We start from the raw sequence: 12,928 nt of genomic DNA on the forward strand, positions 1-12,928 counted from the left end.
CTTAGCCGAATTCCTAATAATGTAACATAAAAGGCCCAGCAGACGCTAACAGTGGCGCTAATGTTGATACAAATCACTACCAGTGCCAAGGGCACCAATAGTGACGATGTTAGTGAATAATTTCTCTCTTTAAAACTTGTCTCCCTTTCTTATACCAAGTAATTTAAAATATACCTTGACCGAATTAAAGGGGTATTCCGGGCCCACACAACAATATGAATAAATGGAGTAAAATTAGATGAGCAAATTGCTGAAAATTTCATCAAAATCTGAAAAAAATTAACAAAATTCTTGAATATTAAAAATTAAACACTGTATTATGCAAATGATATTACTGAGCAGCATGTGGCCATGAATATGCAATTAATGGAACGATGATGCCATATCCTCTAGCTCTTTCCCCCTTTTCTGATTTTATTGAAATGAACTCGTAATTGTCTCAAATGTGTGTATGTCGCCCGATTAACAAAATGATGATCTTTGAAGCAATATTCTGGGTGGACAAAATTTAAATTAATTTAATTTTGTATGATACAACAGACCCTCATTGCATATTCCTGAAGACATGAATATAAATTTCACCGAAATAGGGCCTAATGCAAAATTTCAAGATACCAAACTTTATGTATCCATTTCCAATTTTTATCAATTTGTCAGTGTTTTGTTTGTCTCACTTTACTGTTCAAACCGTATTATTTTCTTCAGCCTGGATTACCCCTTTAGGAATGGGTATATATCGGGGGACGTTGATTAGTGCCAAGATATGACCCTTTTCATCAAGATTTTTTTTCTTCCAAGATATATCGTTTTTTTAGGTGTTTGAAGACATTTTTATGAATAGACCCTACATTAGAAAAGAAGAACAATAGCTGATGAAATTTATCGCATGATAACCATCATTGGCATATACTTTATCATGAGCATGATGAGTGAAGTCTGTAAAGAGCCTTTTCAAACAAAAGAAACTGATGAAAAGTAGGATTGCATTTTTTTTTTGGTACAGAATCTCCATCGTAATATCATGATAGGCTCATTTTTTTGTTCTTTTTAAAGCTTATTCGATATTTTTTTAAAATAAATTAGTAAATATATATTTACTTTACCTGCTGCCATTTCAAGTTTGAAATGTAATAATAATTCAATTTTGTAGGCCTATATAATAATGAATTACATTCCTTTACCCTTTCCTAGACAAGATTTTAAACTTGAAGGATGTGCACTGAAATAATCATAACTAAATCTTTAGTTAAATCTAGATCACTACGCACAAATTATAGATTTTGCCTAACTCTAACCCCCTAACAACAGCTTTCTGTGCGGTCATTCTACCCATGTTGTTAGGAGCTGATTTGTTAATAAATAATACTATACAGATTATGATGTCAAGCGTTGATTCCAGATGTAAATAATGCATTACTTTGACATTAGCCATCGCAACGACATTACCGGTTGTAACAGGGCCCTTTGTTTAAATAGCGCAGTGTTAGCGAAATGTTAGGCTAACAGTGTTTCCGCGCGGCTGATACAGAACCGCGAGCCGATGCAGACACGGCAATTTTTCTCTGTGTAAACCATAGAGATGTATACTAATAGTATACATCTCTATGGTGTAAACACGAAGCCGAGTCGGCACCGGCAATGAGCGCGCGCGCGTTTCATGATGTAAATTTATTCAACTGACCTGTGTTTTTACTTTTACCCGCGGTGCGATTTTGCACCGCGAGCTGGCGCAGCGTGTAAACGCGACGCAGAATAATCCGCGAGCAAATGCAGCGTGTAAACACGGTATATTCGATACGTGATTCTATATCTATCTTTTAGAGAATTAATCATAAATTATTTGTGAATTTCAGTTAAAGGTTCATCATCTGGCCAATGTTTCAATAGGATGTTGGTGGAATATAAGCTCTTCTGACCATGGATTACCTGCGATCAATGAAATCTAAACTGGTTACTAATCTTGCGTCAACCGGTCTTATTCAACACCCGGGATATGGGGAAGACATCGAACTTTGTCCCAGGGATCGAGTCGTTTCTCGCAAGTAAGTAACAATTTGCCCGTTCCCTTTTAGTTTCCTATACCTATATCAATTTCAAAACATCACAGACGAACTTATTGACACAATCTCAAGAGATATTTTACAAGTTTGTCTGCGAAATAAAGAGTAACTTTGAAATGTGTGAAGAAATGAAATCTGGGGAAGCAATGAGCATTTTAAAACATTTGGTAATTTTGTGGGGGATTATTTGATTACTTGTGTCTCGAAAAGTCATGAGCTGGGAGGTAACGAAATACATTTTATTAACTTTATTGGCGTATCTGGGAATCAGCCCCCATCACCTAACCCTATCTGATTGCACCAATTTATTTCCATTCTGGTATAAGCAATTTCGTATACTCTTTCGGGCATGAAAATCACTGAAGTCGAACGGTTGAGATAATCAAAACTTGGTTTTGGTAAAAAGTATTCTGCTATCTTAGTTTTAAAATCAACGAAATTCTTGACAAATATTCAAGACCTATTTTTATCAGCCACGGCTACAACGAATAAAATGCTGTAAATTGTTATGAAATCCTGAAAGAAGCTTGGCCATTTAAAGCCTCTAGTAGACTAATTTTGATGTATTTACCTTCAAATGGGAGTGGGCGCAAATTCCTCTAAACGTATATGTCCACTTTATTTTCCTCCTTGTTTTGTTTTCTTTTGATTTACCCCTCCCCTAAGCCCCAATCCCACCCTCGATCACCTAGATACACCAATACCGTGTACATGAACATAATTATAAATGCTGCTCATATTTTGCAGTTTTTAAAGGCTTTAAAAGAGGTGTAATTATGTATTTTTTCTTTTAGATTTTCTGATTCAAAATTGCTTGCAGTTCCTAAATCCAAGATATCATGGGGGTCGGTCATTTGCTGGACCATCCTTGTGGAATCAGTTGCCATTTTCCATCCATTGTATTTCAAACATCAATTGTTTTAAAACTACTCTAAAAATCCATTTGTTTAAAATTGCCTTCCAGTATAGTTTCCTCTCATTGTCGTGACTGTGTTTATTTTATCCTTGTCTCTTCCTGCTCCATGCAATTTTTCTTTTCCTTTTCTCAGAGCCTTGAGCACATAAGCAATGTGGATTTGGCGCTTTAGAAATACTCTTTATTATTAGTATTAGTGAAAAGCAGATGAATGAGATTTCTTTTCGTCTTCTAAACTCTGATAAGATACACAAATGAACTGACATCACCTGACGATACCCCGGATGCAGAGACGCCGGACGAATCTATATCCCATCATGCTAATGGACAAGCGTTAGGATCGAGTAAGAGTTCGGATAACCAAGTCGAAAAGCCCTCCAATGAGCAAGGTAAATTATCTCTCACATCGATTTTATTTTTACATTTTCTCTTCCGTTTTTTTCTTATTTTTTATTATTAATTCAAGTTTTATTCTTTTATTAATTGATTTATTTAATTAATTCATTTATGTAAATTGTCTTTAAACTTGTAAAAAACATATTATGTTAATTTCAAGAACTCCAAAACAAAAGTTGATCATTATGCAGAAGAAATAAAGATAAGTGGGATTTCTATTGGACAAAAAAATAATCTGAGATTTTTAGGTGTCATTTTAGATGAGTTCTTAACATGGGATGACCATGTATCTAAAATATTGACGTCTGTATCAAGATGTATAGGTATAATGTTTAAAGTTAAATACTATTTACCTCCCCAAGCATTACTCTCAATTTATAATTCTATTTTACTGCCACATGTAACTTATTGCAATATTGTATGGGGCTCTTTCAAATAAAAAAAATCACCATATCCTTTTACTTCAAAATAAAGCTATTCGTTTGTGTGCCGACGCTGGTTATTATGAAAATACTGGTCCCCTCTTTAACCGTTTCAAGACTTTAAAAATTGATGATATACATAAATTTCAAATTGGTTTGTTCATGTTTAGGTTTCACTGTCGCCAATTACCAATAACATTTGATCATATGTTCCTTTTGAATTCATTTATTCATAATTATCCTACGAGAACCTCAACAAATTTACATTTATCAAACCCGCTAACCGCCTTAGCCCATAGGTCAATAAGACATACTGGTCCAGATACCTGGAAGGATATACCTTTAGCAATACGTGGTGCACCTACATTGAATAAATTTAAGTTTGAGTTTAAGCATTCAATTATTACCACTTATTTGAGTTAAGGTTTTGTTATATCATTTTTTCATCATACTGCATATTGCATTTTTGGGGTATTTATTCGACGTATCTATGTTAAACATAGTGATATTAATCGATACGCGGCTGGTGTGTCATTATCATTAAATTATTCTAAACATCAATGCTTGGTGTGTTTTCCTTTTGGCCCTGCTTTTATTGTAATTTTTAACTATGGACTTATATTGATTTAATTGATTTAATTCAATTCAATTCAATTCATGTATCAGTTAAACAATAATATGTTACCATTCATATTTAATTCTTCATTTAACAAAAACAAAACTCTTTACAAATATCCCACACGTCAATCAGATGAATTCCATTTACCACTACCCCGGGGCCCGGACCATCCTTGCAAAATCAATTGTTACTTTTGAAGGCCCTAGACTCTGGGGAACTATTAATAAAAACATCAAAGAATCACCATGCCTTAATTCTTTCAAATATAAGTTCAAAAAATTTCTCCAAGATAACCATTGAATTTAACTCTTCATCACTCAAACTCTTGTATTTTTTTTAAATCAAACATGATTATCATGTCACGTACGCTTTTCCATCTCTTTCGTTTTCCTGTTGATCAACGAGATCCGTCTGTGAGTGCTGGGGCTGGATTCTGGAGACATTTAATCTCTCTTTTTCTTATTTCCTTTTCTATTTTAATTTACCCTATTTCCTTTTAATTTATTTTGATTTTTATATGCTATGCAACTACAAGAATATTTATTAGGAGGCTGCACTCTACAAGCTCCGCTTTTTAGCAGCCTCCTCCATTTCCAACCTGATATGTAATAAACTTGAATATAATTTTTGTACAGGAATACTTGAAATATGTTTTGTTATTTATATGTTAAAATGTACAAAATAAACTGTAATTGTTGAAAATGGAAATAAACGAAATGAAATGAAATGAAAAATTTATATTCAGGGCCGTAGTCTTTCTTGAGGGGGCGTCCTTTTTCAAGCCTTTGTGCTTATGACTGTCCCCTCCCATGCAATGATTGTTTATTGTTATTTTACCGTGAAAAATAATTGTCAATATATTTTATGTTGTATGATCAGTTTTTTTTGTATGGAAATAAAAAATCAATCAATCAATCAATTTATTTAATTATTTATTTAATTATTTATTTATTTATTTATTTAGATATTTATTTATCTGTTTTTCTATTTATTCAGATTTTTTATTTTTCATTCATTAATTTATTTATTATGATTATTATTTTTGTTATTATTATTTTTTTTTTTGGGGGGGGATGATCATGGACGATGATGAAATCCTACAACCCATACTGGTAGACCATAAATCCGACGCCGTCACCTTTAGGCCGCACACCACCAATCGACGTTATTATTAAAAATAAATGTAAATAAGATTAATCACGCACATCTGAGAACTTGTTACCACATGAACATGAATGGGATTGGTAAATGCTTCACACAACGAATTAGTATAATTTGATCCTTATTAGATGCCCAAGAATACAACCGCGTAGCCAGGATTTCATTTTGGAGGGGGCGGTAAATGCACGCGAAGTGTGCCAACACTTACAGAGCGCGCGAAGCGCGCTCCCTAGCTTTTGGTGTGTCATAAATTAAAATGAAAAGGAGCCGTCTCTCTGTCTCTAGTACCAGTATATCAGCTCCAATTTAGTTGACTTTATTGTGATTTTGAACCTTGTTTTCAAAAGTGATTGTGAACGCACAAAAAGGAATACAATGGAGGAAATTAAAATCATAATAACCCCGCGCGAAGCGCGAAAGCTAAAGCGTTTTTTTCATTTTTTTTGCCATGAAAAGGGTCCCGAGAAAAGGGTATTCTCAAAGATATATTGAATACTTCCCTTGGAAATATCGGATTTGATTACAAACAATTTAGCGACAGTGCATATCTTTAACTCGCAAAACAGAGGAGAAGAAGTGTATATGCCGGGAGGAAGATATTCCTCCCCGCGCAGAGCAATAAAACTCTGAAATTTCAAAGGGCGGACGTTTCATCAAATGCAGATATGTCTAATACCCCATCGGCTCTAATTCAATTGATAACCTAAGATTATTGAACTTCATTACAAGGAAAATAGTGCGCAAAAAGTTGAAACTTCTGTGATTTATTAAAATTATATAAAAAAGGATGCCTAATTTCTTTGACTTATCCTGAAGCGCTTCATTTTGAATTATAAAGAAACCTAAGTGTCATTCAAAATTTCAAACTGAGGGCGCAAAATAGGACAGGAGATGAATGTGCAGGGAAATAACATGAAGATTAATAGAATTTGAAAAAAAAATATTGTACTTTTTTTATTTAATACGACACGAATTTTATACATTCCTCTTTTTAAATTAGGAACCTGTTTGCCCCAAATTATGGTTGTTTAGTAATGGCCTGAAAAGCGGGAGAAGTTGACTTTATGGAGGTGACGGCAGAAATTGATATAGAGATTTTACCCGCCCGGAGCCGACCCGACCAGAAGTTGCGCGATCAATAAAAAAAAAGAGATAACTTCATATACTTCGGCCTAACCTTACTCTAATTCCATGCCCTAATCTATACATTTGAACTTTAACTGGCAAGAAACACATATAGCTGAGGTGGAAAAGCAGGGTTAGAGAAAGGGTGGGGGAAACAATGGAGAACTTCAATATTGTCATTTAACCGCGCGCAGCGCGGAAGCAAAATTCATATATAAATTTACAGGAAGAGTGAAAAAAAAGAATAAAAAGAAAAAAACCGACAAAGCTACCTTTCTTCCCTTTCCTCCCTTCCCTTTCCCTTTTCCCTCTCTTTTTCCCTTCTTTTTTTTTCTATTTGGGAACGTTTTGGGGGGGGCGACCGCCCCCACCGCCCCCCCCCCTGGCTACGCGCCTGCAAGAATACCTATAACCACTGTTGCTGCAGCCAAGTTTCAGAGTATTCTCGGGTGCACACCCCTTACCGAGAAAAAAAAAACCCCAAAAATATATATATTCTCAAGGAATGAAGAATATTTCATGATCTGTTAATGACATAGGTATGAATTGTGTCATTATAAACACTTACTTATAGTTATTTTAACCACACTAATTTTTAAGACATGAGTCTATGTAAAAATAATCATTCGTGCGTTGCCTTTCAAATGTTCTTAAATTTCTTTTATCAGTAACCCCATCTGCTGCTGATGTTGTACCGCATTTTTTCTAAAAATTTTCCCCCAATTCAAGTTTGGATTTTGATTTGTAACAAAAGACAGCAAAGTAATTTCCATGACAGTTTTTTTTATGTGATCTTTAATCGCTAATATATTGACTTATCGACACTCTTATAACAAATCAGTCAAATCGACTAGACCAGTAGTCAGCTGGGTGCACCTCATAAGTCTAGTCACATTTCTGACACATAATTATTCTAGTCAGAAATAACTCTGTTCTAGTAAAATACGACTAGAAAATAGTCAAATATGACTAGAATAAGAGTTGCACCCAACTGACCCTATCAACTAGTCATTTGACTAATTTGTTTTTAGAGTGGATATTTTGTATGGAGCACACACTGTGGTGACCCTAACAGGCCAGGACCCCGTTTCATAAAGCTGTTCGTAAGTTACGAATGACTTTACGCACGACTGGCGATCATTTCTTGTGGCAAATGATATATCCCTATGTAACTGATTTAGCGCCTACACACTCAGAAATTCGGGTTCGATTTTACACCCCTAAGGGTGCACAGGCTTGTACCTATACGAGTACCCCTAGCGGTGCACCCCGAATAGGGGTGTACAGTGTGCACCCCTATCTGGGGTTTCCATCTGCACCTTAGAGGGTGTACGAGTCTACCCCTTAGTGTGCATAATGTACCGTCACCTAAAATGATGAAAAGATTGTCGAGACTTCCGATCCATTCATTTTCTGTATCGATTTTTTAGTTACCTTAGTTGGGACTCGAACTCACCTCGTTTTATCTGTAGTAAAGATTCTTCTCGCTATGCCAGCGAGAAGCGCTGACACCGAATGAGGTCTCTAGCGACGTGATCCGATACTTTTTTGACTTGTGCTGATGGTTGTGATTCAAGTAGCTATATTTACTGTTTGGTGTAATCAAATGCGTTTTTTAAACAATTATCATCACATAAATATCATATATTTAACAAATCATTTTACTTAGGTAAAGTGTGTCAATAGTGCATTGTTATTTCGGGTAATCTTCGATCACAAATCAACTTTATCTATACCATTTTGCTATCAGCGAGACTGGTGGGGTGCGCGCAAAGAGTACAGGGGTGTACAACAGAAATACTCTCGCAAAAGAGCTAACTTGCACCTCAATGGTTTTGCGAGGTGTACGCACGTATCGTACACCCCATTTGCATCGGGATTTTTTAGTGTTTTTAGGTTCCAGTCGTGCGTAACTTTACGAAAAGCTTTATGAAACACCACCCATGTTTATTATTGGCAATATGATCGTGATATAACCTGTCAATAGACCACTTTTCAGATTAAGAATTTAAGCGTAAGCGTTGGGATAGAATTATTATTCTATTTTTATATTACGAACATAATTTATGTCTCCAAACGATATAACGGAAAGCTAAAGTGTCTATGAAATATGATTTTCTTCTGTCAAATTATTATTGATCATTTAAAGGTGTGGTCTTACTTCGAATTATTTTGGTTATAACGTCCCATTCATTGCATGCTCGGGCGTTATTAGACGGTTTGAATTTACATTGGATACACTGTAAACGTTTCGTTTGTTATAACAAGTATTCTTATATTCTAATCTGTATTATTATATCCCTTTATGAGTTTATGTTACTCTGAAAAAAGGGTATAAAGACAATTTTTAAGCATACAATTTGTTTTTCAATTTTGCAGAGAAGGGGAAGAGCAGCGCTTTACAAGCTTGCTGGAATGTCACTAACTGCATGCAAGGCATTGGTATCCTCAGCTTACCATACACAGTCAAGCAAGGGGGTGTGGCATCATTGGTTGCCATGGTAGTTGTACTCGTCCTTGGTCACTATACCAGCAAGGTTAGATACATGTACCTGATTTATACAAATATTATTGAGCTTTTCGGTATTGCCATGGTAACTGTTGTTGGAATAAATGTGTTCGGTCATGATTGTATGTATGGGGATCAAATAGTCACGTCATATGGATAATAAGTTTTGAAAAATCAAATTAATTATATATTCGCATGAAAATTGTTTCATAGAAGCATTATGAATTCATCCACATAGCACACATACTTAGATAGGGAAACGTTTAAAGGTGATTTACCTATTTGCATAATGGTCTCAGCAGTGACAAAGAGTTATCATCATCTGATAACCAGCCCCAAAAATATTGTGAATGTGTTAATTTATTTCTTGGAACATCAAACACAACTGTATTTCCAACCAGCCAGAACGGAGTTATGGGGATTTATGCTTGATAATCTTGATTGTCAATGGAATGACATTGATGATGATGATGATGATAATAATAGTAATAATGATAGCTGGACTTATAAAGCGCTTATTGCCTTAGGATACAAAGGACTGCAATTATTATACCCCGGCTTTATAGCTGTGCTGCCATATTATGATATTGAAGCATATGAAGCATTCAAGGAATTTCTCCCTACCGGGCACCCATTCACCTCTCCTGAGTTGAGTGCAGCAAAATGTTCGTAAATTTCTTGCTGAAGGAAAACACACCACGGCTTGGAATCGAACCCACGTCCCTCAGATTAAAAGACGAGAGTTATAACCACGAGACCCCGACGATTATGAAGATAATAATTCCTTCCTTCCCTTGCTGTAATGAACAGAACGAACGAGGTATTTTTTATTGTTTGCCTTTTTTCTCTTTTTCAGATCTTAGTTTACTGTAAATACAACGACGATGAGGATGATGAAGATTGCGACTCGAGGATAAACGACACACGTAGAAAAGCTCCGATTGAATCAGACCGTCCGGAGGTCGTGCGAGAGACATACGCCGACATCGCTGATGCTTGCTTCAAACATGGAGGCCACGTGATCAATGCTGTACAGATCGTTGACATGCTGACGGTGGCAGCGCTGTATCTTCAGTTGTCGGGTGCCCTACTGGTAGATACCTTTCCGCAAGCTGGATTAAACCGGTTTCTCTGGACAGCCATAACCGTCGTCGTGCTTCTTCCAACGGTGCTCTTCAAGAATCTTACCAGGATATCGTGGTTGAGCCTGGTGGCTTTAATCGCTCTTGCCGTTATGTTATCAAGCGTAGTGTGGTACAGCTTTGGTCGTAGCATCCGCTGGAAGATGGAGAGCATCCCGCCGTTTTCCATCGAGCCCTTCGCCATCAGCGCCGCCATGATATCTCTCAATTTTGGGGCGCAGTTCTTGATGCCGGGAGTGGAAGGCAGTATGCGTGAACCTTCAAAATTCAACACGATGCTCAACTACTCCTACATAGTTACAGGGTTTCTCAACGTTGGCTTCTCCCTCTTCGCCTTCTTGACCTTTGTGGAAGACACGCAGGAGTTCGTCACTTACAACATGCCTCGAGGACCACTCCAAGCTACTGTCAGTTGTCTTTTCGTCATCAAGTCTTTACTTACTTACCCGCTTATGATTTTTGTCATCGTGAGTACCGTCGACTCAATGAAGTTGTCGTTCCTGCCGCGTTGTTATCCAGAACAAGATGAGCGTTGTCCTCCTATTTGGGCCATCATTTTTAGGGTTATCCTAGTAGGCATGTCTTTCCTGATGGCTGTGGCAATTCCGCACTTCTCGTTGCTGATGGGTGTTTCTGGGAGTCTCACCGTACCATGGCTGGACTATATATTTCCGTGTCTGTTTTATTTAAAGCTGAGAAAGACCAATATAGGAATGCTGGAGAAAGCATATCTTTGGTTCATCATCTTGCTAGGTGGAATAGCAGGTGCCGTAGGACTTTTCTATTCGTGTAGAGCTATGGTTAGGGCAATGTTAGGAGAAATCAATGATGGCTGGTAGTAGCTGCTCACTGAACCAGACTGTGGTTACTTTCATCTTTCGTGCACGGATATTCAATTTGATGTTATTCTTAGGTTCAGCCAACAAAACTATCAGTAGACTTACTAAAAATTTAAAATATGATGATTTGTGTGGAATGTACCTTGCATGTGGTGTATGAAACCATGAAGTGAATGGAAGCAGATTCTGATCAGGGGCATGTTGGGCATGAAATTGTACAAAATTATGTCTGAAACCAAGGTCAAGAGCAGTCTGGCAACCACGTTGATGCCGTCTCTAACACCAGACTTTGATTTCATTCAGTGGTTTGGATGAGAATCAAACTCTGTTCAGGTATTTAATGGACCACTCGCCCATGTTTTTATAAAAGTTAAAGACCAAACGAGTTTTTCCATTACCACCACTCCCACCACTCCTATCCTTTTCCCCTTTTTTTCTTGCTTTGAAGATCTTTACCGATCTTAGTCAATATGTGCAATCTTTCTCCACTCTTGTTTGTCACAATCATGATTAATTATTTTCATAATTAAAGAAAAACCAAATGATTTTGCCCCTACATATTTTAGTCAACCATAGTGAAAATTCAACCAATTTGTGAAGCTTGAGTATCACACATCTCATTGGCAAACATGTTAATAAGTCGATTGACTAGAAGAAAATTGTGGCGGTAAACATAAATTTGACGAACGGACAAATTCTTTCGTCAACTCCCATTAGAGGTTATTCGGATCATTATCATCTAGACATTGAATTCAAGAAAAACCTTTGGGCTGGTATTCTGATAACCATGGTTTAGTTAAACCTGGCTTAAAGGGGAATCCAACCCAAATAAAAACTTGTTTCTATAAGAAAGAGAAAATCAGACAAGTTGATAGGTGAAAGTTTGAACAATATTGGACAAACAACAAGAAAGTTGTGAATTTTTAAAAGTTGTAAATATTGGTAATCACTATACCCATGGAGACTTCAAATTGGCCGCATATGGGATGTCATAGTGATGTAAGGCAAGGACTACTCTTCTATGTACTCCAATACATATTATGGCTAAAATGTAATTTTTCCCCAAAGTTTTTTTTCAAATTATATTTTTCTTTCATGAGGACATAAAACAATATACTACCTGGGTATATATTTAGATTACTGCCCCAGGGGAATGGGTTCTTAAGAGAAAACCACATATCCCTAATAATAAAGTACATGGCCTATGGGAAAGTTGTCCTTGCCCCTTGTCATAATTTACTTACCCAGTTGCCAATTTGAAATCTACATACTATTAGTGATCTCAATTTTAAAGCAGCTATAACTTTCTTATTGCTTGTCCGATTTCTTTCAAACTTTCACCATTCTGTTTAATTTATTTTTCTCCTTCCCAACACAACATTTTATGGCCAAGGCTGGATTCCCCTTTAACTTAGACCACACTTTTATGGAGTGTCAGTTGTCAACTCAATCGCCACTTCAAAAATAACCTTACCCTGCTGCAAAAAGTTGTCAAAAAATAATAAAAGAAAAGGAAAATAGATAAAATATGATGAATTTCAATTAATTTATTGGTACATTATCATTTCCATGAATATGTATTATTATGACGCCAAGCATTCCATAAAAGTGTGGTTTGAAATTCTAGTTTGGACTAGGGTTATACCAAGGTTTAGTTATCAGAATACCACGCGTTCTCTTTTCGTACCACCATTGCCCAATATTCCTATGAACCCTTCTTTTAATTCAGGAGATGGATA

The 12,928-nt window shown here is 36.3% G+C and overlaps 1 protein-coding gene across 1 annotated transcript; it reads left to right on the top strand.

Annotated features, from left to right (window-relative positions):
* Window positions 1–1,750: 1,750 nt before the first annotated feature.
* Window positions 1,751–12,682, top strand: LOC129270882 (vesicular inhibitory amino acid transporter-like). The gene is made up of 4 exons (XM_054908221.2): window positions 1,751–2,042; window positions 3,223–3,365; window positions 9,079–9,236; window positions 10,065–12,682. Exons 1-4 carry the CDS (start codon window positions 1,918–1,920, stop codon window positions 11,187–11,189), a joined length of 1,551 nt encoding a protein of 516 aa, XP_054764196.2. The 5' UTR covers window positions 1,751–1,917; the 3' UTR covers window positions 11,190–12,682.
* The last annotated feature ends 246 nt before the right edge of the window (window positions 12,683–12,928 follow it).

Source organism: Lytechinus pictus, chromosome 2 (genome assembly GCF_037042905.1).
Source record: "Lytechinus pictus isolate F3 Inbred chromosome 2, Lp3.0, whole genome shotgun sequence".
Classification (NCBI taxonomy): Eukaryota; Metazoa; Echinodermata; class Echinoidea; order Temnopleuroida; family Toxopneustidae; genus Lytechinus; species Lytechinus pictus.